Source organism: Rhinatrema bivittatum, chromosome 8 (genome assembly GCF_901001135.1).
Source record: "Rhinatrema bivittatum chromosome 8, aRhiBiv1.1, whole genome shotgun sequence".
In the NCBI taxonomy this organism is placed as follows: domain Eukaryota; kingdom Metazoa; phylum Chordata; class Amphibia; order Gymnophiona; family Rhinatrematidae; genus Rhinatrema; species Rhinatrema bivittatum.
Window position 1 is genome coordinate 251,213,956 of NC_042622.1, and position 25,750 is coordinate 251,239,705.

At 48.9% G+C, this 25,750-nt stretch overlaps 1 protein-coding gene across 3 annotated transcripts in view; it reads right to left on the bottom strand.

The window, feature by feature from the left end:
- Window positions 1-25,750, bottom strand: part of MYDGF (myeloid derived growth factor) — a 40,879-nt gene that overhangs the window by 2,352 nt on the left and 12,777 nt on the right. For all 3 annotated transcript variants that reach the window (XM_029614567.1, XM_029614568.1, XM_029614569.1), the window contains exons 3-4: window positions 8,636-8,697; window positions 7,482-7,563 (exon numbers count right to left, since the gene is read on the bottom strand). In XM_029614567.1, the coding sequence (XP_029470427.1) occupies window positions 7,482-7,563; window positions 8,636-8,697 (144 nt within the window). The remainder of the gene's footprint in view (window positions 1-7,481; window positions 7,564-8,635; window positions 8,698-25,750) is intronic.

A 25,750-nucleotide genomic window follows, 5' to 3' on the forward strand; every position in this document is an offset into this window, starting at 1 on the left:
CTTTAGGTTATAATTTAGATTTTCCTGGTATATTTCACTGAAACAAGCCCAACATGCTTTGTACGTACACAAACAGCTGTACAGTCACCCTCACAGTGGAAAGCTTGGCTACCAGTTTTTGATACCTGTATGACAGCTACCACAAGGTTAAGGAACTGCAAAGTTAGTAAGGCAAAATGAGGTACAGGAAGATAATGTAACTTCCCTGTATGTACCCGGATCAGTCCAGACACCTGGGTTTTGCCTCTCCTCCAGCAGATGGAGACAGAGAAGTTTTTCAAAACAAACCCTGGTATATATACCAAGGTGCCACCCACAGTCCCTCAGATTTACTCTGTCTCCAGCAGATGGCAGAGGTGCAAAACCCAGTCTCTTCTGATTTAAAAAAAAAAAAATTAATTAGGAATAGTTAGTTAGGGACTTTTTTGTTCCTTTATTTGTTTAAAAAAAAAAATAGAAAAAGAAGAAGGAGGCCTGTTAGTCTCCTAGTGGGTTGGCAGGTCCTGAGGGGACCATCCTCCCTGGTCGAGGCAGCTGCTCAAGAGGGTCGAGGGCCCTGCCTTGGTGGAGTAGCAACACTGGAGTGATACCGGGGAGCCCGGCTCACTCACCCCAGCAGTAGCAGGAGCAGGACCTGTCCAGAACCAAGGACAGGCGGGGGCAGGTTTGCGATTTAAAAAAAAATAAATTTTGGTTAATTTTTTTGCCTCGCTGACTCTCCGATACCCACCTCCTCCCGATCTGCGTCGCAGTCTTTTCTCACGATTTTTTCTCCGTTTATCTGTGGCGAGTCGGGCCCTTCTTTCTCTCTGGCAGCGATCATGCCCCAAGGCTCGTCTTGCCGCGCGACAGCCTCTGTGCTTCTTGCTCGCAGGGTGGCGAAGGTCCCTCCGTTTCGCCGCGGGAAGGGCCGATTCGCGCGCCCCAGTCGTCCACGCAGTCCCAGACGGGTCGGGTCTACTCAGCTGCGCCATTCCCGATCAGCGCGGGAACGGCAGCCATTTTGGGATCGCTGCAGGCAGTGGCGCAAAATGCTGGGGGGGGGGGGGAGGAGATTTTACCCCGGGCATTGTCTCCACAGTGCAGGCCTTCGGGGGAGGGCACCCCTAAGGCTCCGGAGGATTTTTAAAATGAGGATAGTCCTGAGGGGGCTGCGGATTCCTCATCTGACTCCTCCTTTTCATCAGAATTTGTACTTCTGATGCACAAGGCTTTTAAATCCAAAACGTCTGGGAAAAGACAGGCTGAGGAGCAGCTTCTGTGCCCACTGTCCTGCAAGTGGTCTCGGTGCCATTCCGGCTCCAAAGGTGAGCCAGAGCCCCCTACAGGAAAAAGGCCTTTGTGCTCAGGACTCGTCGACACAGACACGGACTCTTCTTCATCAGTGACTCCTGATAATCAGTCCCAGCCCACAAGGGGGACAGACGGAGATCCTGACTCCCAGCCCAAGCTCATCCAGGGGGGGAACACAGTGCTAGAAGGGGATGATCCAAAGGTGTTTCGTCTCTTTAAAAAAGAGGAGTTGAACCCACTTACCCTGGTCATCTTGGGGGAGTTAGGTTTAGAAGCCCCTCCGCTGGAGTTGCGGTTGGGGTTTATGGATCCAGTATTACTGGGTCTCAGGGGCCCCACAGTGCCTTTCCCTTTTCATTTCTCGGCCATAGACCTTCTCTTTCGGGAATGGGACACTCCTGATTTGGGGTTAAAGGTCAGTAAGGCAATGGATAAGCTGTATCCCCTGCCGAAGGATGCTTTGGACCTGCTGAGAGTTCCGAAGGTGGATACAGCGGTGTCTGCGGTTACCAAGAAGTCAACTATACCGGTTACGGGAGCGACTGCCCTCAAGGACTTTCAGGACAGAAAGTTGGAGATGCAGTTCAAAAAGGTGTTTGAGGTCTCCGCGTGGCAATATGCAGTAATTTCGCTCTGCGTGCGGGTCTTCGCTGGGCCCAGCAGCTCCAAGCCAGGTCGGACCTCTCTGAGGGGGAAGCTAGCCAGGCGAAACAGCTGGAGGCGGTCATTGCATATAGCGCCAATGCTCTCCATGACCTCCTACGTACATCGGCCAGATCCATGGTGTCAGCAGTGTCCACGCATCGGCTGCTCTGGCTACGGCATTGGGCTGCGGATACTTCGTCCAAGTCCCACCTCAGTTCCCTTCCTTTTAAAGGCAAGTTGTTGTTCGGGAAGGAATTGGAGGATATGATCCAATCGCTGGGTGAGAACAAGGTTCATAAACTTCCGGAGGATAAGCCCCGGGCCAAGGGATCATTTACAGCTAGATCTCGGTTCCATGGTAATCGGAGACCTCGACCGGCGTGGTCCGCAGGCTCCTCCTTTCATTCCAGATCCACCAGAGAACAGTCATGAAATCAGTCCTTTTGAGGCAGGCGTTTCGGCAAGCCAGGCATTCCCCGTCGGCAGCGGGGACTAAGCAATGAGATACGGCTGGTTCATCCCTTGGTACCCATCCTCCACCATGTGCCAAACGTGGGTGCCAGGCTGTCGCTCTTCTTCGAGGAATGGACCAAATTAACGTCAGACCAGTGGGTCCTCACCATGATAAGTCAAGGTTACGCTTTAGATTTTATACGGCGTCCTCGGGACAAGTTCCTGATCTCTCCCTGCGGGTACCGAGAAAAACGGGAGGCGGTACAGGAACCCTCCAGTGCCTGCTGGCCCTGGGGGGCTATCACGCCGGTTCTGTCCGCAGATCTGCGCAAGGGACATTACTCCATTTACTTCATTGTCCTGAAGAAGGAAGGAACGTTCCGCCCCATCTTAGATCTCAAAAGAGTCAACCGATGTCTTCGGATACCGGGTTTCCGGGTGGAGACTCTTCGGTCCATCAGCGCCTCGGTACGACAAGGCGAATTCCTGGCGTCTCTGGATTTCACGGAGGCGTATCTCCACATCGGCATTCGGTCATCTCAGAGATTTCTCAGGTTCTGCATCCTGGGAAAACATTTTCAATTTCGGGCTCTGCCCTTTGGTCTCGCCATAACTCCAAGGACATTCACCAAGGTGATGGTGGTGGTGGCCGCGCAACTCCGGAGGGAAGGCCTGCAGGTGCACCCTTACCTAGACGATTGGCTGATTCGGGCGAAGTTCGAGACTCTGTCACCCAGTCATCCGCAGAGTGCTTCAGCTCTTGCGCTCCCTCGGTTGGGTAGTCAACCTTGCCAAGAGTCATCTAGTCCCCTCGCAGTCTCTGGAGTTCCTGGGAGCTCTGTTCGACACGGCACAGGGGAAGAGTGTTCCTCACCACAGAGCGGATAGTCAAGCTTCAGGGTCAGGCGAGGGACCTGATGTCCATGCAGATGCCCAAAGTGAAAGATTACTTGAGAGTCTTGGGGTCCATGACATCTACCCTGGAATTGGTGCCCTGGGCCTTCGCTCATATGCGTCCGTTACAATCAGCATTGCTGTCCCGCTGGAACCCGGTGTTGGAACAGTTCCATCTCTCGCTACCGCTTACAGACTTCGCAAGACACAGTCTCGACTGGTGGCTGGTCTCTGACCATCTCGAGCGGAGAGCTCCCCTGGTAATGCCCGACTGGACGGTCGTCACCACGGATGCCAGTCTCTCCGGCTGGGGAGTGGTTTGTCTGGGGAAGTCTGTGCAGGGGCAGTGGTCCTGAGAACAATCTCAGTGGTCAATCAACTGTCTAGAAACCAGGGCCGTAGCTCTGGCCTTGGAGGCATTACTTCCGCTCCTTCAGGGGAAGTCGGTCCGGGTATCGTCAGACAATGCGACCACAGTGGTCTATATCACTCGCCAAGGAGGAACCAGGAGTCGTCCAGTGGCGACAGAGGCTCGCTTCTTAATGGACTGGGCGGACCTACATCTCGTCAGCATTGCAGCTTCCCATATTGCCGGGGTGGACAACATGCAGGCAGACTTTCTCAGTCGCCACCATCTTGATCCCGGAGAATGGGAGCTGGCCGACGAGGCCTTTCAGCTCATCTGTGACCAGTGGGGCACACCGTGCACGGATCTGATGGCCACGTTTCAGAATGCCAAGGCTCCATGGTTCTACAGTCAGCGCAGAGAGACGGGGGCTGAGGGGAGGGGGGTCGATGCCCTGGTACTTCCCTGGCCGACGAACATCTTACTGTACGTGTTTCCTCCTTGGCCGCTGATCAGCAAAGTGCTCAGGAGAATAGAGCTCCATCCGGCAGAGGTGATTCTGGTAGCTCCAGAATGGCCGAGGCGTCCCTGGTTTGCGGATCTGCTCAATCTGTCCACCACTGCTCTCCTGCGGTTTCGGGAGTCCACGGCTCTTCATCAAGGGCCCGTTTGTTTGGAAAAGGCGGATCGCTTTTGTCTCGTGGCTTGGCTTTTGAAAGGCAACGCTTGAAAAGTAAAGGTTACTCTGACGCGGTGGTCGCCACATTGCTGCGGTCGAGAAAACCATCTACTTCCCTGGCTTATGTTAGGGTCTGGAAAGTTTTCGAAGTTTGGTGTTCGGATCATGGGGTGGATCCTACAAGGGCGGCGGTCTCTGACATCCTGGCTTTCCTGCAAGTCGGTCTTTCTAAAGGTTTTTCATGTAGTTCCCTCTGTGTACAGTTTGTGGCAATCGGTTGTCTCCAAGGCAAGGTTCAGGGGGTTGTGTTGGCCTTACACCCGGATGTGGCACATTTCCTATGGGGGATGAAGCACTTATGCCCGCCGCTTCGCCTTCCGTGTCCTTCCTGGAACCTCAATTTGGTACTTTCGTCCTTGTGTGCGCCATCTTTTGAGCCTATAAAGCAGTCGACACTAAAGGATCTTACGCTGAAAGTGGTATTTTTGGTGGCGATTTCTTCGGCACATCGGGTGTCGGAATTGCAGGCGTCGTCATGCTGGGAGCCCTTCTTGAGGATTTCGGATTCAGGGGTGTCTTGCGAACCTCCTTTCTCCCAAAGGTGGTATTGTCTTTTCACTTGAATCAATCGATCGAACTTCCTTCATTCTCCGATGTGGATCAATCGGATCTGATAGCCAAGGATTTACGGAAGCTGGATGTCCGCAGGGCTCTGATCCGGTATCTGGAGGTTACGAATCCCTTTCGGATATTGGACCATCTCTTTGTTTTGTGGAATGGTCCGCGTAAAGGCGGGATGGCCTCCAAGCTCCCACCGAGGGAGCTACCATAGCTCTTTGGTTGAAGGAAGCCATTGGTTCCGCGTATTTACTGCGTAGTAAGACGGTACACCAGTGGGACTCTGCGCTCATTCTACATGTTCACAGGCCGCTTCTTGGGCGGAATCTCACCAGGTTTCGCCCCAGGAAATTTGTAGGGCGGCTACTTGGAAATCTTTGCATACTTTTGCAAGGCATTACAGATTGGATGTGAGAGCTTCGGAGGCTGGGGGATTTGGAGAAGGGGTGCTTCGTGCGGGCCTCTCCGGCTCCCACCCTCTGTGAGTTGGCTCTGGTACATCCCAGGTGTCTGGACTGATCCAGGTACGTACAGGGAAAGGAAAATTAGTTTCTTACCTGATAATTTTCGTTCCTGTAGTACCACGGATCAGTCCAGAGCCCCACGCTATAGCTGTGTGCACTTAAGTAACGGAGAGTCCGCTCGTATAAAGTTTGTTTTTTGTGTATGGTTATTTACCATGCCTCCTCATCTGTTCTATTGGTTCTGTTCTCAGTTGAGGTTTTCAATGAACCTTAAGTTAGTTAGCTGTTGAATTAGGTTTTACTCCATTCTGCTTTGACATTACGTAAGACTGAGGGACTGTGGGTGGCACCTTGGTGTATATGCCAGTGTTTGTTTTGAAAAACTTCTCTGTCTCCATCTGCTGGAGGGGAGGCAAAACCCAGGTGTCTGGACTGATCCGTGGTACTACAGGAACGAAAATTATCAGGTAAGAAACTAATTTTCCTTTCCCTGAGGTTGCACACAGAGTCTATATCATTCCAGGAAGAAAGTGGGTGATCACCTGAACTGGAAACCAGGAGATCTAGGTTCAAATATTTTTTTTGCCAACACCACACATTGTGATTTTGGACTTTGTCTCCCATTGCCATATAAACTCTCGGGGGCAGGGACTCATTGTACCTGTATGTAATTTGTTGTAAAACACCCCTTTTACTTCAAGGCCTTATATAAATGTCAAAATAATACATGCATACTTAAAAGGCATGTGTAAACACTATTTCCATGAAAAAGCTGTGAAGTTGTTTTTTTTAAGATTTAACTAACTTTCGGGCTGATACAGTAAATCCAGCGGGAGAGCCGGCACTCCGAGGCGAGCACCTGCTCTCCCAACGCGCACCCAGGCCATTCTCCTGGGCGCGCGATCAAGTATTTAAATGAGGGCCCATGGTAAAAAGAGGCGCTAGGGACACTAGCGCGTCCCTAGCGCCTCCTTTTTGACAGGAGCGGCGGCTGTCAGCGGGTTTGACAGCCGACGCTCAATTTTTCTGGCGTTGTTTCTCAAGCCCGCTGACAGCTATGGGTTCGGAAAACAGATTGCCAGCATAATTGAGCGTCCAACTTCTGACCCGTGGGCACATTTTACTTTTTTTTTTTTTTTTAATTTTTGGGACCTCCGACTTAATATCGCTATGATATTAAGACGGAGGGTGTACAGAAAAGCAGTTTTTCCTGCTTTTCTGTACACTTTCCCGGTGCCGGCAGAAATTAAAATGTGCGGCTTGGCTGCACATTTTACTTTCTGTATCACGCGGGAATAACTAATAGGGCCATCAACATGCATTTGCATGTTGCAGGCGCTATTAGTTTCGGGGGGGGGGGTTGGCCGCACGTTTTTGACGCGCTATTACCCTTACTGTATAAGGGGTAAAAATAGCGCGTCGAAAACGCGCAGCCAAACGCGGGCTAACAGGGCGGGCTAACAGTGCGCTCCACCGGAGCGCACTGTACTATATCGGCCTGTTTGGAAGTGTCAGTTAAAGCTCTATTTTTAGAAATTTTCCTCCACAGACTGGATACACTTGCCTGTTTAAATTCACAAAGTGGGTACATTTAGCCAGGCAAAAAAGGGGTAGTCCAAGAATGTTCCTGGTGCAAGCTTATGGCTGAGTTTCAGTGCTAAGCAGCTAAGTTTAGCCAGGTAACCCCAGCCATATACATACCTATCTTACATCTATGCCAGATAAATTTTGCCTAGCCAGCTTTAAGGGAATTTTGAGCAGAAAACTAGCTAGTTAGATTCGACTAAAAACTCTAATTAGTTATGTTACCCACTTAGCAGGTTGTTGAAAATTGGCCCTTGTGTGTGTATTTTAATTGAAATTTGTAAAAATATAAAATTCTACCCCCCACAAAAAATATTTTAAAAAACACTGAAAAATTGCCAGGAACCAGCTGCTCCTGAAACTGGAAACTGAAGATTCTGGAAATCACTTCTCCAAAGGCTTTGTGTGAATGCATACGCTTCTGCGGCACAGATTAATTACCGCTTCATACTTTCTGACTAATGACTTCTGCTTTGCCTGACTCCAGTAATACACTGTGACTTACATAAGCCTCGCTGTACTGTATCTTTCCTCCTTCCACATCAGCCTTAAATTCGGTGAAGAATATGTAAGACTTCCCCAGAGGCCTGATGGAAAATATAAAAAAAAGCAGAAATACACACCATAGGCATTATGGATGAAAGCAGATTGCAGAGGGTGCTCCTGGTAATGAAAGCAGCATATAAAGGTAGCCAGTGTTTTATGGCTTGACATACAGGACAAGGCGGCTCCTCTATGTTATCTTATCATTTATCCCAGAAACTTGTGTTCATCTTGTCTTTAAATTCTGTTACCCTGTTCAACCGCCATGCCTGCTCCAGGCATTGTTTCATATCTTTAGCCTCAAATGTTTACAGAGGTTCCTGCCAAGCACAGAGCAATCCTCTGGCCTCATTTCCTCTTTTAATGAGCCCTCCAAATGTCATCTTACAGCCTCCAAACTCCTTTATTTGCTTACAGTTCTTGTTCCCTAAAAATGATAACATGCTGCCAACATATCCCCTTTCTTTTTATATGTGAATTAGTGAAGTACAATCTCAAAGGAATCTGTTACAGCAAAAGGTCAGAAAACGTAAACCAGGGCTTCCCAAACTTGTCCCGGTGACCCAACAAACTGTCAGGTTTGCATAATAGCTACATTGAATATGTATGAGATAAATGTTCATAAACTGTAAATTCTGTAAATGCCTAATTATCTCCTGCATAATTCTTGTGGATATCCTGAAGATCCAACAGTCTGTGGAAGGATGGAGGGCCAGGTCACCAAGACAGATTGGAAAGCCCTGACATAAGCAGTCTCCCCTTCTCTATATCCAGAACTGGGCCTTGGCTTCTTTGCCAATGGAAGTGCTGTCTCAAGCAGTCTGGCATCTTTAAGCAAGGAGTAAGAGGGGGCATCTGGGGAATATCAGTTCTGAGGTAAATCAGTATATGTGAAGCCAGATATCAAAACAATATTTCCAAGTTCAGTGTGTAATAGAATTTCTCACTGTTTGATGCACCAGTTTGAAAACCAGAATACCAACTGAATCATGCAGGTGTCTGAATGTGAATATGGAGCTCCAATCTTACTTCTGTCATTAGATGAGGACATACAAGACTGGTTCTCTCCCCTCCTTGTGAGATCTTCGAGTGAAGCAGCAGAATCCACAAACCCACCTGCTGATTGTGCAGAAAAACCTCTGTTCATCTTCACTCATCTCAATGCTCATCTGCCACTGCTGTTGAGAGAAGCAAAAATCAGCAGTTAATATCATTCACATCCCTATCCACATCCAAGAATATCAGCACTTGCATCAAAGTTGTTTCCCTCCATAAAAAAGGACATCCGGTTCATCAACACTCTTTCACTACAGTGCAAAGAGGCAGCCAAATCAACACAGGGAAGCCAGGTTCTGATTAACTAGTAACCGCTCTCAGATTGTCCAAGCATTGACTAGCCAGACAAGAACTAGTAAATCAGTCCAGCAGGCTTCATTCCTCCTCCTGGAGCTGTAAACAGGCAGTCTAAGAGATGGGCAGTGAGCCTTTCAAGCAACGCCTTTCAAGGGTGCTGCCAATATTTTCCAGTTTAAAAACACACACAAACTAAAACCCAGAGAAGAGTTTAATACTCCTATTGGAAGTAGGCATTCAGGGAGGCGGGGGGTGTTAATTTTATAACAGCCTACATAAGAAAGTTGACAAATACAGACATTCCAATTTTCAGAGCAAACTTACACACACGTTTGCTTTGAAAATTATCCCACCAAAACTACCTGCACACAATTACAGCTACTACTAATTTATGTGCAGGAAATTTCCCCATACATTTGAAAATCCAAATCCTCCCCAGCTACTCCTACACGAATGCCTCCGTTCAGTTCAGTAAACTTACACACCTACAGGGGATATATACACAAGTTTACCTGCAGATCAAGTGAGCAATTTTACTCCAAGCCATTTCCCTGGTTAAAGCACGAGTTTACCTGCAAAAACATCTTGCAAACTGATCCCCTTCATGGCATTAATTAGCAAGTTCAAGCATGAATCCTTGGCACCCACCTTGGACTCCTCAGTTACACATGAAATGGATGCGTCTCTAAATAATATTGTTCAATGAAACTGGAGGCAACTTATAACAACCAGATTTGTAAAATCTTCATTATGCTGTGCTTCTGCATGGAAAGCTATGTGAGGGAAGATTTTTTGGAGGGGGAGGAAGAAGTGGGTTAAAGGAGAGGGTTTTTGGGTTTGTTTGTTTTTTTAAAACCTTGAATGAATTATGCCCTGGACCAATGGAAAAATTGTAAGAAAAGTTAAGGAACTGCAGAATTCATAATGAAAATTCATGGCGACTACAGTTCAAATGTCAGACAAATCTTGTTTGACTGAGATAAAATGCACTGAAATCCACTGCACAAAACTGATACAACCATTTCTATAAGGAAAAAAATGCAGAGTTTAAACTAAAAAAAAAAAAAAAAAGGAAATATGGAGATCCCATCAACTAAAGTAAATTTTTTTTTAGCCAGTGAACCAGCAGAACCTCGGTCAATGGAAAAGCCCAACAACCCTCTCTCATCTTTCTGGCAAAATCCTGGCAGTCTTTCCTGCAAATCGCCACCGTAAAACCATTGGGGGCTTTATTTACAAAAAACAAAAACAGGGAACTCATAAGCTCCAATTAAAAAAAAAAAAAAAAAAAAAAGCGCAAATGTTGCTTACCTGTAACAGGAGTTCTCACGGGATAGCAGGATGTTAGTCCTCACATATGAGTGACATTACAGGATGGAGCCCAATCACGGAACACTTTTGTCAAAGTTTCCAGAACTTTGACTGGCCCCTACTGGGCATGCCCAGCATGACACTAACCCTGCAGCCAGCAGGGGTCCCCCTTCAGTCTTGTTAAAAAGCTACAGGTAGTGCCGAAAATAAAATAAAACGTTACGAACCCAACACCGCGGTGCGGCAGGCGGGTTTCGTGAGGACTAACATCCCTGCTGTCCTGTGAGAACACCTGTTACAGGTAAGCAACATTTGCTTTCTCATAGGACAAGCAGGATGGTAGTCCTCACATATGGGTGAGTACCGAGCTGAGGATGTCCGAGCATGCACCAAATGTACGCAGGCGTGCAAGGCACTAGGCCTGGGATGAAATTTGGCCGAGGGCATCCTGAACCCCACCGGGCAGCCGGAAGGGTGTTGGTACGTCACGCTGTAAATAGGTTGAGCAAGACAGATTGGCCGAAGATGGAATCTTGTCTTCCGGCTTTGTCTAAGCAATAATGGGCTGTAAAAGTATGGAGAAAACTCCAGGTGGCAGCCCTGCAAATGTCAGGAAGCGGCACCGATCGTAGGTGTGCTACTGAAGTTGCCATGGCCCTCACAGAGTGTGCTTTAACATGGTCTTGAAGTGGAATGCCCGCTTGCTGATAGCAAAAGGATATGCAGCCCGCTAACCAGGAGGAGAGCGTCTGCTTACCCACAGGCTGCCCCAATTTGATGGAATGGAAAGAGACAAACAATTGAGTGTTTTTCCTGTGGGCAGCTGCACGGTCTAGGTAGAACGCTAGAGCCAGTTTGCAGTCAAGGGTATGCAGAGCCTGCTCTCCTGGACTGGAATGGGGCCTGGGAAAAAAGGTAGGTAGTATAATGGAGTGATTGAGATGAAACTCCGAAACTACCTTAGGCAAGAATTTAGGGTAAGTGCGGAGTACTGCCCGGTCCTGCAGAAGTTTAGTGTAAGGCGGATAGGTAACTAGAGCCTGTAATTCACTAACTCTGCGAGCGGAAGTGATTGCCAAAAGGAAAATCACTTTCCATGTGAGATATCGAAGGTCACAGGATTGAAGAGCTCGAATGGTGGTTTCATGAGCCGACCCAAAACTAGGTTGAGGTCCCAAGAAGGGGCCGGAGGACGCAAAGGAGGCTTGAGGTGAAGCAAGCCCTTCAAGAAGTGTGTTACAAGGGGTTGTACTGATATGGGAACATCCCCGATACCTTTATGGAAGGTGGCTACCGCACTGACATGCATCCTGATGGAGGAAGTTTTTAGACCTGACTCTAACAAGTGCCAGAGATAGTCCAGAAACTTTGTGATTGGACAGGTAAAGGGGACAAGGGACTGAGAAGAGCACCATGACGTAAACCTGTTCCATTTGTAAGAGTAAGATTTTCCGTGAAGCAATCAGGACACGGGAAACTGGTTCAGAAAGGTTAAGTGGCTGAAGGATTAACCTTTCAACATCCATGCCGTCAGGGACAAAGCTTGAAGATTGGGGTGGCGTAAGCACCCGTCGTGTTGAGTGATTAGAAGCGGGTCCTTTCCTAAAGGAATGTGCCTGCGGATGGAGAGATCCTGAAGTATTGGAAACCACACTTGGCGTGGCCAGTGAGGTGCTATCAGGATCATGGTTCCCTTGTCCTGACGTAACTTCACAAGAGTCTTCGAAAGAAGAGGAAGTGGAGGGAATGCATAGAGCAGACCGGTTGCCCACGAGAGGGAGAATGCGTCTCTGGGCTGAGAGTGTTTGCTGCGAATGAGAGAGCAGAAGTTCTCTACTTTGCGGTTTTGAGGAGACGCAAAGAGGTCTATTTGAGGATAACCCCATTGTTGGAAGATCGAGTTCGCTACCGAGGGGTTGAGAGACCACTCGTGCGGTTGAAAGGTGCAATTCAGCTTGTCTGCCAACACATTGTCCACTCCCGGCAAGTAGGTGGCCCTGAGGTACATCGAGTGGGAGAGGGTCTCCGCCTATATCTGTGCAGCTTCCTGACACAGAAGGTAGGAGCCCGTCCCTTCCTGCTTGTTGATGTACCATATGGCCACCTGATTGTCAGTCAGGATCAGGATGACTTGATTGGAAAGGCAATCCTGAAAGACCCTGAGAGCATATCTGATTGCTCGAAGCTCCAGGAAATTTATTTGGTGTTTGGCTTCCTCTGGAGACCAAGATCCTTGTGTCTGCAGATCGGCCACGTGAGCTCCCCATCCGAGGTTGGAAGCATTGGTGTTGAGAGTTATTTGAGGGTCTGGAGCCTGAAAGGGCAAGCCTTGGAGAAGATTGATCTGATTTATCCACCAGGCAAGAGACTGACGGAGTGAGTCGGTTACGTGGACAATGGTCACAGGGGCTGAATGCATTGAGTCCATTGTGACCGTAGAGTCCACTGCATGAATCTCCTGGCCAAGCGGGCCATTGGTGTGACCTGGACTGAGGACGCCATGTGTCCCAGGAGGATGAGAAAGTAGCGTGCAGTTGTAGAGTGCTGAGACTGCAGCTGGCGTGCAAGAGACACAAGCATGAGAGCTCGCTGTTCAGAGAGAAAGGCCTTTGCCTGCAAGGTGTCCAAGTCTGCCCCAATGAACGATAAGGTTTGAGATGGGACTATGTAGGATTTGTCGTAGTTGACAAGAAATCCTAGTGAAATCAGAGTGTGCAAGGTAAGGTGCAGGGACAACAGGGCAACTTGCTGAGTGGGAGCCCTGATTAACCAATCATCTAGACAGGGGTAGACGTGAACACCTTGGGTTGGTTCTTAGGAAGGTTGCAAGTACTACGAGACATTTTGTGAAGACTCGTGGTGCAGACGCGAGGCCGAAGGGAAGCACTCGGCACTGGTAGTGCTTGGGGCCTACTAGGAATCTCAGATATTTGCGATGAGATTGGGTTATTGCAATATGAGTGTATGCGTCCTGGAGGTCTAGAGAGCAGAGCCAGTCTCCTCTTTGCAGAAGAGGAAGAAGTGAGCCCAAGGTTACCATTTTGAACTTCTCTCGTTGGAGGTACTTGTTGAGGGCACGTAGGTCCAGAATTGGACGGATGCCTCCCGATTTTTTGGGGATTAGAAAGTATGTGGAATAGAACCCTAGACCGTGCTGAGAGCAGGGTACTGATTCTATTGCCTTGGACTGGAGGAGGAAGGAGATCTCCTGTTCCAGAAGGATGGAGTGATCGGAAGTTCTCCACGTCGGTAGAAGTGGGGAGTCCGGTGGAATGGAGAGGAAGTTCAGATGATAACCCTGAGTGATGATCGCCAGGACCCACTGGTCTGAGGTGATTGAGTGCCACCTGTTGTTGAAATGGCACAATCGACCTCCCACAGGTATGTGAGGCAATGGAAGCTGGCTGCTGCTCTCTATGCAGAAGTCAAAAACCGGAAGCAGGACCTGGTTGAGGGGCTGCTTGCGGTTTTTGTTTTCGTATCTGACGAGACTGGGCTTTTTGAAACGGTCTCGTGGAACGAGTTCTAGCTGGTGGCGGATAGGATTTCTTCGGGCGGAACATAAGAACATAAGAAAATGCCATACTGGGTCAATCCATCAAGCCCAGCATCCTGTTTCCAACAGTGGCCAATCCAGGCCATAATAACCTGGCAAGTACCCAAAAACTAAGTCTATTCCATGTTACCATTGCTAATGGCAGTGGCTATTCTCTAAGTGAACTTAATAGCAGGTAATGGACTTCTCCTCCAAGAACTTATCCAATCCTTTTTTAAACACAGCTATACTAACTGCACTAACCACATCCTCTGGCAACAAATTCCAGAGTTTAATTGTGCGCTGAGTAAAAAAGAACTTTCTCCGATTAGTTTTAAATGTGCCCAATGCTAACTTCATGGAGTGCCCCCTAGTCTTTCTACTATCCGAAAGAGTCCTTGTGGAAGGGATGTTTTGAGGAGTACTCAAAAGGCATTAGAGAGAGCTTTCTTAGGGTCTCATGATGGTCCTTGAGTTCCACCACCATCCGTTGAATCTGTTCGCCAAACAGATTATCTCCTACACAAGGCAGGTCGGATAACCTGTCTTGTACGTCAGGGTGAAGGTCGGAAGACTTGAGCCAGGCCCATCTTCTTGGCGAAATAGCAGCAGCAGATACCCTAGTAGCAGTGTCAAAGATATCGTAAGATGATCTGATCTCATGCTTGCCTGCCTCAAAACCCTTGTTTACTAGGGTTTGGAGCTGATCTTGAAATTGCTGAGGCAGGGAGTCTGTCAAGTCTTGTATCTGCCTGAATATGACCCTATTATATTGGGTCATATAGAGCTGATAAGCGGCAATTTGGGAGATGAGCATTGATCCCTGGAAGACACGGCGACCAATAGCATCTAGAAACTTCTGTTTCTTACCAGGGGGAAAAGAAGTATGAGGTTTTGATCTCTTGCTCTTTTCTGTGCAGATTCTACCACTACAGATTGGTGATCCAATCTGTAGTGGTGATCCAATCTGTAGTGGTAGAATCTGCACAGAAAATTGGAAGAAGGATCCAACAGAAGAAAATAGGATAATGCATACACGTTGGCAAGTTAAATGTAAGACATTGATAAGACATTGTAAGACATTGATAAGACAGGCTAAGAGAGAAGTTGGCCGTAGAAGCAAAAACTCACAGTAAAAACTTTTTAAAATCTATCCGAAGCAGAAAGCCTGTGAGAGTCAGTTGGACCGTTAGATGATCGAGGGGTTAAAGGGGCACTTAGAGAAGATAAGGCCATCGCAGAAAGGTTAAATGATTTCTTTTCTTCGGTGTTTACTGAAGAGGATGTTGGGGAGGTACACGTACTGAAGAAGGTTTTCATGGGTAATGATTCAGATGGACTGAACCAAAGTTCTGAAGGAACTAAAAAATAAAATTTCAGACCTATTAGTAAAAATTTGTAACCTGTCATTAAAATCATCCATTGTACCTGAAGACTGGAGGATAGCTAATGTAACTCCCATATTTAAAAAGGGCTCCAGGGGCGATCCAGGAAACTACAGACCAGTTAAGCCCGACTTCAGTGCCAGGAAAAATAGTGGAAAATATTCTAAACATCAAAATCACAGAACATATAGAAAGACATGGTTTAATGGAACAAAGTCAGCATGGCTTTACTCAAGACAAGTCTTGCCTCACAAATCTGCTTCACTTTTTTGAAGGAGTTAATAAACATGTGGATAAAGATGAACCTGTAGATGTAGTATACTTGGATTTTCAGAAGGCGTTTGACAAAGTTCCTCATGAGAGGCTTCTAGGAAAAATAAAAAGTCATGGGATAGGTGGAGATGTCCTTTCGTGGATTACAAACTGGCTAAAAGACAGGAAACAGAGAGTAGGATTAAACCGACCTGATATCCAGTGAGGAAGGCCGGTATATAAAAAAATGACTAACTAACTAAATAAATAAATAAATAAATAAATGGACAATTCTCTCAGTGGAAGGGTGTGGGCAGTGGAGTGTCTCAGGGATCTGTATTGGGACCCTTGCTTTTCAATATATTTATAAATGATCTGTAAAGAAATACGACAAGTGAGGTAATCAAATTTGCAGATGAAACAAAATTGTTCAGAGTAGTTAAATCGGGGGCAGATTGTGATAAATTGCAGGAAGACCTGCTGGAAAATTGGGCATCAAAATGGCAGATGAAATTTAATGTGGACAAGTGCAAGAGGATGCATATAGAGAAAAATAACCCATGCTATAGTTACACAGTTAGGTTCCATATTAGGTGCTACTACCCAAGAAAGAGATCTAGGCGTCATAGTGGATAACACATTGAAATCGTTGGTTCAGTGTGCTGCGGCAGTCAAAAAAGCAAACAGAATGTTGGGAATTATTAGAAAGGGAATGGTGAATAAAACGGAAAATGTCATAATGCCTCTGTATCGCTCCATGGTGAGACCGCACCTTGAATACTGTGTACAATTCTGGTCGCCGCATCTCAAAAAAGATATAATTGCGATGGAGAAGGTACAGAGAAGGGCAACCAAAATGATAAAGGGAATGGAACAGCTCCCCTATGAGGAAAGACTAAAGAGGTTAGGACTTTTCAGCTTGGAGAAGAGACGGCTGAGTGGGGATATGATAGAGGTGTTTAAAATCATGAGAGGTCTAGAACGGGTAGATGTGAATCGGTTTTTTACTCTTTCGGATAATAGAAAGACTAGGGGGCACTCCATGAAGTTAGTATGTGGCATATTTAAAACTAATCGGAGAAAGTTCTTTTTCACTCAACGCACAATTAAACTCTGGAATTTGTTGCCAGAAGATGTGGTTAGTGCAGTTAGTATAGCTGTGTTTAAAAAAAAGGATTGGATACATTCTTGGAGGAGAAGTCCATTACCTGCTATTAATTAAGTTGACTTGGAAAATAGCCACTGCTATTACTGGCAACGGTAACATGGAATAGACTTAGTTTTTGGGTACTTGCCAGGTTCTTATGGCCTGGATTGGCCACTGTTGGAAACAGGATGCTGGGCTTGATGGACCCTTGGTCTGACCCAGTATGGCATGTTCTTAGGTTTCTGAAAACCCGGAGCTGACTGCACCAAATAGGTAGTGTCAGCTTTCCTGTGGACTGGAGCCAGGATGTTCCCAGTTCTTTTTGAGGAGATCCAGAAGAACCTGGTGGATAGGGATGGAGGTTATTTCCTTGGGAGCATCCAAGAATTGCAGCAACTCCATCATTTGATGCCTATCATCCTGTTCAGTCTGTAATTGGAAGGGAACCAATTCAGACATCTTCACAAAATTTATAAAGGAAAGGTCCTCTGGAGGAGAACGCTTTTTACTTTCAGTGGGTGAAGGAAGTGAAGGTAAATCATCTGTGTCTGGCGAGGAACGATCAGTCCAGGTATCATAGGGATCAGCACCTGCCCCTCTAGGCACTAGAGGGGGACGGGGTGGTGGGATACCTGAAGGTCCTGGTCTAGGCTCCGAAGGAATCGGAGTAATTTAAGGCACCGGCACAGGCATCGATGGATGGCTCGGTGGCGCCAATGGATGTATCGGCACCGATGGTTGGATCGGTGGCGATGGTCGTATCGGCATTGATGGTTGAGGCAGAACTCCCGATGGAGCAATGCGGAATGGTGTTTCTCCTCCCGATGACAGAGTAAGCAGGGAGGGCACAGGAGCCAATCGGTGACCCGGGGTCCATCGGTGGAAAAGCGGCAATGAGCGCTTCCATCCTGGAGAGCAGTGGTGCCAACGCTGCCAGAATCGGGTTGGTGGTCGGTTCCATAATCGGTATCGGAGGAACCTGGAGTCGTTGCATCGCCTTGTCGATGGCCTCCTGAACCATCTGGTCCAGTTCTTCTCGGAGACCTGGAGCAAGCAGCCCCGGCTCTGGAACAGACGAAGGAGGCAGAGGCATAGCCGGAGGGACCACCGTTAAAGGCGGAGTCATGGCTCCCGGTACCCTTTCGGGTGAGGGTTGCTTCGGTGACCCGGTCGCCGGAAAGGTTGGTGCCTTTTCTGGACAGGGTTTCTTCGACAGCAGCTCGGACGATGGCAAGGTCGATGATTTTGCTCCCTCAATGGTCTGAGACTTTCGATAGCGATGTTTCTCGCTATGATCCCCTCGGTCCTGAGGGGGAGTAGAGGGTGTCGAAGGCTGAGATGTCGTCGATGCCGGACGGTCACCGGCCAGTGGTCGATACTGGCGCGAAGTTGACAGTGCCGTTTCTGACTATGTCGATTCAATGGACGGAGTCGGGGTTTGAGCGCGGAAGAGAAGTTCCATCTTCTCCATTCTGGCCTTGCGACCTTTCGGTGTCATTAGGGCACATTTGTTGCAGGTCAGGTCATCGTGCTCACGTCCGAGACACATTACACAGACTTTGTGGGGGTCTGTGATGGACATGGTGCGATTACAGGCCGGGAACCAACGGAACCCCGACGCCTTGGCCATGAAAAAATTGAGCTGCGGTACGGTCGACGGCCAGTAGGCCGCGAGGGACAAACTCGACGGTAATAGACGGAAAAAGGGTAAAATACTTACCGGAGTACCGTGGCTTGCAAAAGTTAAAGGAGGGACTCCTGTGGGGTAAATTAATTTCTAGTAATTCCGTGAGGAAAATTCCTGTCAGGAATCTCTGCAGAGCTCTTTAACAGTGTGGCTATGCTGCACGGAAAAAAGAAGACTGAAGGGGGACCCCTGCTGGCTGCAGGGTTAGTGCCATGCTGGGCATGCCCAGTAGGGGCCAGTCAAAGTTCTGGAAACTTTGACAAAAGTGTTCCGTGATTGGGCTCCATCCTGTGATGTCACCCATATGTGAGGACTACCATCCTGCTTGTCCTGTGAGAAAAAGCAAAACAAAGGAATTTCATTTTTTTCCATTGGTTCCATCTATGACAAACTGGACAGGAAATGCCAAGTGTACCTTTGTCATTTGAAACTATCTCCCCCCAATCACATATTATTCAAGACACCATCTGAATCATTACCCATGAAAACCTTCTTCAGTACGAGTACCTCCCCAACATCCTTCAGTAAACACCGAAGGACCTCGTTGTTCAAAACACGGCCCCGTGTCGGGCATTGGCACAGTTGATCAGCAGGATGGGCGGCATAAACATGTTTTCATCTTAAACAAGATAAGTTCTACTAAGACATTGATAATTGATTCAATTGGATTAATTCATGAACTTTTAATGGTGGTGGTATACACAGCAAGAAAACTGAAAATTTAAAAAGATATCATCTAACATTGACCTACGATTAAAAGTAAGGCAGAGCAATAAAGAGAACCTTTATTGTACAATGAAGCCTATTATGACGTCAAAAGTGGCATCTTGAATAATATGTGATTGGGGGGAGATAGTTGGTATGTAGAAGGGACTATAATATAATCAGCAATCCCCGACTTCATAACAATTTAGCACTATTTAGACGTACCAACTTATAGAGCACAACATGTTAGTTTGCTTGCTGACAAGTACTGTAGAGATTACTTACCTGATAATCTCGTTTTCCTTAGTGTATGCAGATGGACTCAAAACAAGTGGGTATAGTGTGCTCATGCTAGCAGTTGAAGACGGATCTGATGTCAGCACGGGTACATATACCCCTGCAGGAAGTGCCGCAATTCAGTAATCTTCCTTGCAAAAGCTTTATGGATATATGTGTGACTGACCGATCGATTAAATGAACAGGATTACCCTGACCAATTGATAGTAGCTGGAGACCGCCAGTGTTCTCAACCGGAAGGCGTCGACACCCGGCAGGGTGGATGCCCCATATAAGAAAACATGGCTTACCATGAGTCGGCGAATCCCCATGTATACCGGCAGCCGGGCGGGATGCTGAGTCCATCTGCATACACTAAGGAAAACGAGATTATCAGGTAAGTAATCTCTACATTTCCTAGCGTGTAGCAGATGGACTCAAAACAAGTGGGATGTACAAAAGCTACTCCCGGACTGGGCGGGAGGCTGTCTGAGGTCAGTTTAGGATTGCCCTCGCAAATGCTGTGTCCTCCCTGGCCTGGACGTCCAGACGGTAGAATCTGGCGAAGGTATGGAGGGAGGACCACGTTGCCGCTTTACATATCTCTGCCGGCGACAGCATCCTAGTTTCTGCCCAGGAGGCCGCTTGCGCTCTGGTAGAATGAGCCTTGACCTGTAGAGGCGGTGGTTTTCCTGCCTCTACGTAGGCCGCCTTGATAACTTCTTTGATCCAGCGGGCGATGGTTGGCCGTGAGGCCGCTTCCCCTTGCTTCTTCCCGCTGTCTTTCGTACTGCTTCTGACATTTCCAAGTATCTGGACAGCATCCTGCTGATGTCGAGATGGCGCAGTATTCAAACTTCTTCCGACTTCAAACCGTCCGTGGTTGGCAAGGATACGGTTTGGTTGAGATGAAATTGTGAGACTACCTTGGGTAAGAAGGAAAGGACCGTGCGAAGATGGATAGCTTCTGGAATGAGTCTGAGAAACGGATCACGGCAGGACAGTGCTTGTAGCTCTGAGATGCGGCGTGCTGAACACACAGCCAGCAAGAACACCATCTTCAAGGTTAACAAACGGAGAGACAGGCCTCGAAGGGGCCTGAAGGCGGATCCCGCTAGAAATTCCAACACTAGGTTGAGGTTCCACAGGGGCACTGGCCACTTCAGTGGCGGGCGAATGTGTTTGACTCCTTTCAGGAAACGTGAGACGTCTGGGTGTGTGGCAATGGTGTTGCCGTCCCTCCTGGGACCGTAGCAAGACAGTGCTGCTACCTGAACCTTGATGGAGTTGAGGGATAGACCCTTCTGAAGTCCATCTTGTAGGAAATCCAAAATAATAGGGATCTTAGCGGCATGTGGATTGGTGCTGTGAGTGTCGCACCAGGCTTCAAAAACTCTCCAGATCCTTATATATGTTAGTGATGTGGAGGACTTGCGTGCTCGGAGGAGTGTATCTATTACTGGCTCCGAGTATCCTCTTTTCTTCAGTCTAGCCCTCTCAATGGCCAGACCGTAAGAGAGAATTGAGCTGGATCCTCGTGGCGGATGGGACCTTGCCGCAGCAGGTCCCTGTGTGGAGACAGGGGTAGTGGATTCCCTGCCAGTAGTCTTCTCATGTCTGCGTACCAGGGTCTTCTTGGCCAATCCGGGGCCACTAGAAGAACTAGGCCTCTGTGCCGCTGAATCTTGTGTGTTATGGCGCCCAGCAGGGGCCATGGAGGAAAGGCATATAGCAGGATCTCCTGAGGTCATGGCTGTACCAGGGCATCGATCCCCTGGGATAGAGGATCCCGCCTGCGGCTGAAATATCTGGGTACTTGAGCGTTGGACCTGTCCGCTAGTAGGTCCATGCCCGGCATCCCCCACTGATCCACAATCATCTGGAAAGCTGTGGGCAACAGCTGCCATTCCCCTGGGTTTAGGCTTTCTCTGCTGAGGAAGTCTGCCGTGGAAGTCTGCCATGATGTTGCCCTTCCCGGCGATGTGGACGGCGGAGATGTCCTGGAGATTTGCTTCTGCCCAAGTCATCAGGAGAGTTATTTCTAGGGATACCTGTCGGCTTCTGGTTCCGCCCTGTCGGTTGATGTATGCCACTGTGGTGGCGTTGTCCGACATCACTCTGACCGCTCTGTTTCGAAGTCTGTGGGCAAATCGCAGGCATGCTAGCCTGACTGCCCTTGCCTCTAGCCGGTTGATGTTCCACCCCGACTCTTCTCTGCTCCACCGCCCTTGGGCGGTGAGTTCTTCACAGTGTGCTCCCCATCCGTTAAGGCTGGCATCTGTAGTGAGCAGGGTCCAGGTTGGGGAGGACATTCTTGACCCCCGGCTCATGTGGCCGGGCTGCAACCACCACCGTAGCTGATTCCGCACTCTGGCTGGTAGAGGTAGGTGTACGGTGTATTTCTGTAATCGTGGGCTCTACCGAGATAGGAGGGCGCGTTGTAATGGTCTCATATGAGCCCGCGCCCATGGTACCACCTCCAGAGTGGATGCCATGAGGCCGAGGACCTGTAGGTAATCCCAAGCCGTGGGCTGGATGGCGCTCAGCAGGGCCTGCAGACGATTCCGGAGTTTTGATCTCCTCTTGGAGGTCAGGCTGACCTTGTCTTCCTGGGTGTCGAATTGCACTCCTAGGTATTCCAGCGACTGGGAAGGCTGTAGGGCACTCTTGTTTGTGTTGACTACCCAGCCTACGCTTTCCAGAAGAGATATAACTCTGTTGGTTGCCCGGTGGCTCTCCTCCAGTGACTTTGCCCTGATCAGCCAATCGTCCAGGTAGGGATGGACGAGAATTCCTTCCTTCCTTCCTGAGTGCCGCCGCCACTACTACTATGACCTTCGTAAAGATCCGCGGCGCGGTGGCTAACCCGAAGGGTAAAGCTCGGAACTGGAAGTGTTGGCTCAGGACTTTAAAGCGTAAATAGCTCTGGTGATCCCGATGGATTGGGATATGCAAGTAGGCTTCCGACAGATCTAGGGAGGTGAGAAACTTCCCTGGCTGTACTGCATTCTTGACAGACCGCAGAGTTTCCATGCGAAAGCTGGGGACCCGTAGGTGTCGGTTGACTGACTTGAGGTCCAGGACGGGCCTGAAAGTGCCCTCCTTCTTGGGTACTATGAAATAAATGGAATAATGCCCAGAATTTATCTCCCCTGCAGGCACTGGGATTATGGCTTTTAGGGACAGGAGCCTCCACAAGGTGACTTCTAGTGCCGCCTTCTTGAGGGGCGAACAAGGAGTTCCACAAACTTGTCCGGCGGGAGCCGAAGAAAATCCAGGTAATACTCTTCTCGGATGATGGCGAGGACCCACTGGTCCGAGGTAATCTCGACCCACCTGCGGTAGAAGAGGGTTAGCCTGCCCCCTCCGGATGGGTCGGCTGATTGTCATTGTGGGGTGCGGCCGGGACCAGAACCCGAGCCGGTTCTCCTCTTGTTGTGCTTAGCCCGAAAGGGCTGGTTCCTGGCCTGAGAACGAGGTGCTTGGTAGTGAGCCCTGTAAGGGTTGAAGCGCTGGGAGTTTCTACCTCTGGATGGCCTAGAAAAAGAACGCTGGCTCCTCCTCGACCTGTCTTCTGGTAGATGGGGTAATGGAGAGGCACCCCACCTATTAGCCAGTTTCTCGAGATCACTGCCGAACAGTAGGGATCCCTTAAAGGGCATTCTTGTGAGGCGTGTCTTGGAGGAAGAGTCGGCCGCCCAATTACGTAGCCAAAGCTGCCTCCTGGCTGCCACTGAGGATGACACTCCCTTGGCTGCCGTACGGACTAGGTCGGAGGCTGCGTCAGTGAGGAACGAGAGAGCTGATTCCATGTCTTCTCCCGGGGTGTTGTTCCTAGCTTGTGATAAACAGGAATGCGTCACCACAGTGCAGCAGGTCGCAATTCGTAGGGACATGGCTGCCACCTCAAAGGCTTGTTTCAAAATGGCGTCCATGCGCCAGTCATGTGTATCCTTGAGGGCCGCTCCCCCCTCCACCAGAATGGTGGTGCGCTTCACAATTGCGCTAACTATGACGTCTACCTTGGGGCATGCCAGCAGCTCCTTAGACGCCGGGTCCAGAGGGTACATGCCTGACAAGGCCCAACCCCCTTTGAATGAGGCCTCCGGCGCATTCCATTCCAGATCGATTAGCTGCTGTGCTGCTTGTAGGAGGAGAAAATGGTGAGCCGTTTGGCGCAGGCCCTCTAGCAGGGGGTTCATTTTAGGTTCCCCTGGGGTGTCCTGGCCTGGGATAGCCAGTTCCGATAGGCATTGTGAGACCAGGCCTGGAAGATCCTCTTTCCGAAAGAAGCGTCTCATGGTCCGATATGGTTCTATCTCTGAGGGAAGTTCTCCCTCCTCAGGGGGCTCCTCATCTTCCTCGGAGCAATCCGAATCCCCATAACTGGGGCTGCCAGGTGGCGAGTGGCCATGCCTAAGTCTCAAGGGTCCAGGGGCCGGATCATCCGGAATGGAAAGACCCATTCGAGGAGCAGACTGCATCTGGACAAAGGCGTGAATCCCCTTGAATAATTCCACCCAGGAAAGCGAAGCCGGATCTGGCCTTAGGGGCACCAGGTCTCTTGGGTTCCCTGGCTGCTCACCGCGGCCTGCTAAGTCCGGAGTGTTCCCTGAGGAACCGCTGGGCTGGGACCAGTCCTGGCCTGGAACTCCCATGGCCTCCTCACATTGGGCATACAGTGAGTCTGCTTCCTCGCTCTGTGTGGCTCTGAGGTTGCATGCTGAGCAGAGGCTTAGAGCTCTTATGCCTGATTCTGGAGGTGCCGGCTCTGCGGACGTATGGGCTCTCTTATGCTCCATTTAGTCTGTTATTTCCTCCCAACCAGAGTATGCGCCTTGTACTATGTGTCGCCTACTAATATGCGCTTATCAACGTGCGCTTAACAACGTGCGCCTATGAATGTGCGCTTATCAACATGCGCCTAGAAACGGGCGTCTTATGAACGTGCGCCTATGAACGGGCGTCTTATGAACGTGCGCCTACCAACAGGCATCTATGAACGGGCGCCTATAGGCCTGCGCCTATCGGCGTGCGCCTATCCTAGCAGCGTGCGCTTAGCAATCATGCGCCTATCCGCATGCGCTTAACAACGTGCGCCTATCTCAGCGTGTGTTCAGCAACGTGTGACTAGGTGGCGAAGGCGAGTAGGCAGGCAAAATGGCGACCTCCTTGGCGGGCTGCCACGTAGGCAGGCCCCGCTAATCCTCACTTCCTCGTAGACCACAATATAGATGTACGCCTTACCTTGTCTTCGGCGCTTCCCGGCTGCGGGGGGAGAGGGTGAGTACCATCACCGCCGCGCTTGAGGAAGTGCACCCGCTGCCTCTAGGCCGCGCCCAAACTCGTCCAGCTCGGGGGCCAAGTCGCGCCCTTCTCACTCGGGGGCTAGGTCCCTGCCGCGAGTCGGCCACCGGACCGAGGCTCTTACCTCCGAGGGACCACGGAAATCAGCTTGGGAAACTCAACTGGGGGAGGGACCGAATGGTATCACCGCAGGAGTGCGGGGCTCGTCTTCAGGTAGGTTTCTTCTATGAATTTAGTCATTAGAATTTGGAAACACGCTCAGCGAGCGTGAGGTAGCGCCAAACTGCTTTGGAGATGGAAATTACTGAATTGCGGCACTTCCTGCGGGGGTATATGTACCCGTGCTGACATCAGATCTGTCTCCAACTGCTAGCACGAGCACACTATACCCACTTGTTTTGAGTCCATCTGCTACACGCTAGGAAATATGCTATTTATTAATTTTGACTCACTGGAATTGCTACATGTGTAAGCACAGATCTATTCCTGTAAAGCTCGTTTCTGTGCATACACACACAAGACAAGGCTAAATTGGAAAATGGAGGCAGCTTTAATAATGTTGGTATACAGCATAGCGAGAGCACCAATCTGGTCTCAGAGGTGCCTGAAGTAAGCATTTTGTAAAGTAATTTGCAAGAAATACAAACTGCAATGCTAGAAAGAATGTTACTGTAGTTAATTACTGAAAATTTGGGGAGAGAGCACTGGAAGACACCCCCCCCCCCCCTTATTTTTATTTTAACATGATTTTATTGATGTTTTATTGTGAACCGCTTTGATTTTAAAAGCAGCATATAACACATTTTAAAATAAATAAAAATAAGTAATTCTGAAATTACTGAAAAAGTAACACTTTTGGTTACAATTGCCCAAGAATCAGGCAAACAATGGACGATGAAGTTATTCTTTCGTCTTAAGAGATAGACCTTGATTGGGTCAACAGATTGTAGTGTTTCAGATGTCAAAGAAACAGCAGAAAAGGATTCAGTTTCTTTAAAAAAAAAAACAAAAAAAAAACCAGAGGATGCTAATTTCTTGTTAAAATTTCCCTGTAGTGTCTTGTGAAATTAAGAGTCGAGTATGTCTTTTTTGATCTGATCCAGTTAGGTGGTTTTCTTCAGAATAGAAGCATTCCACATTAACAATGGCCAAAACAGAGCTCCTTATCTTTTCCCCCAAGCTCACCTCCCCTCTTCCTCCTTTCTCTCTTTTTGTGGATAACAGTGTCATCCTCTCAGTCCCCTTAGCCCAAATCCTGAGTCATCTTCTTCTC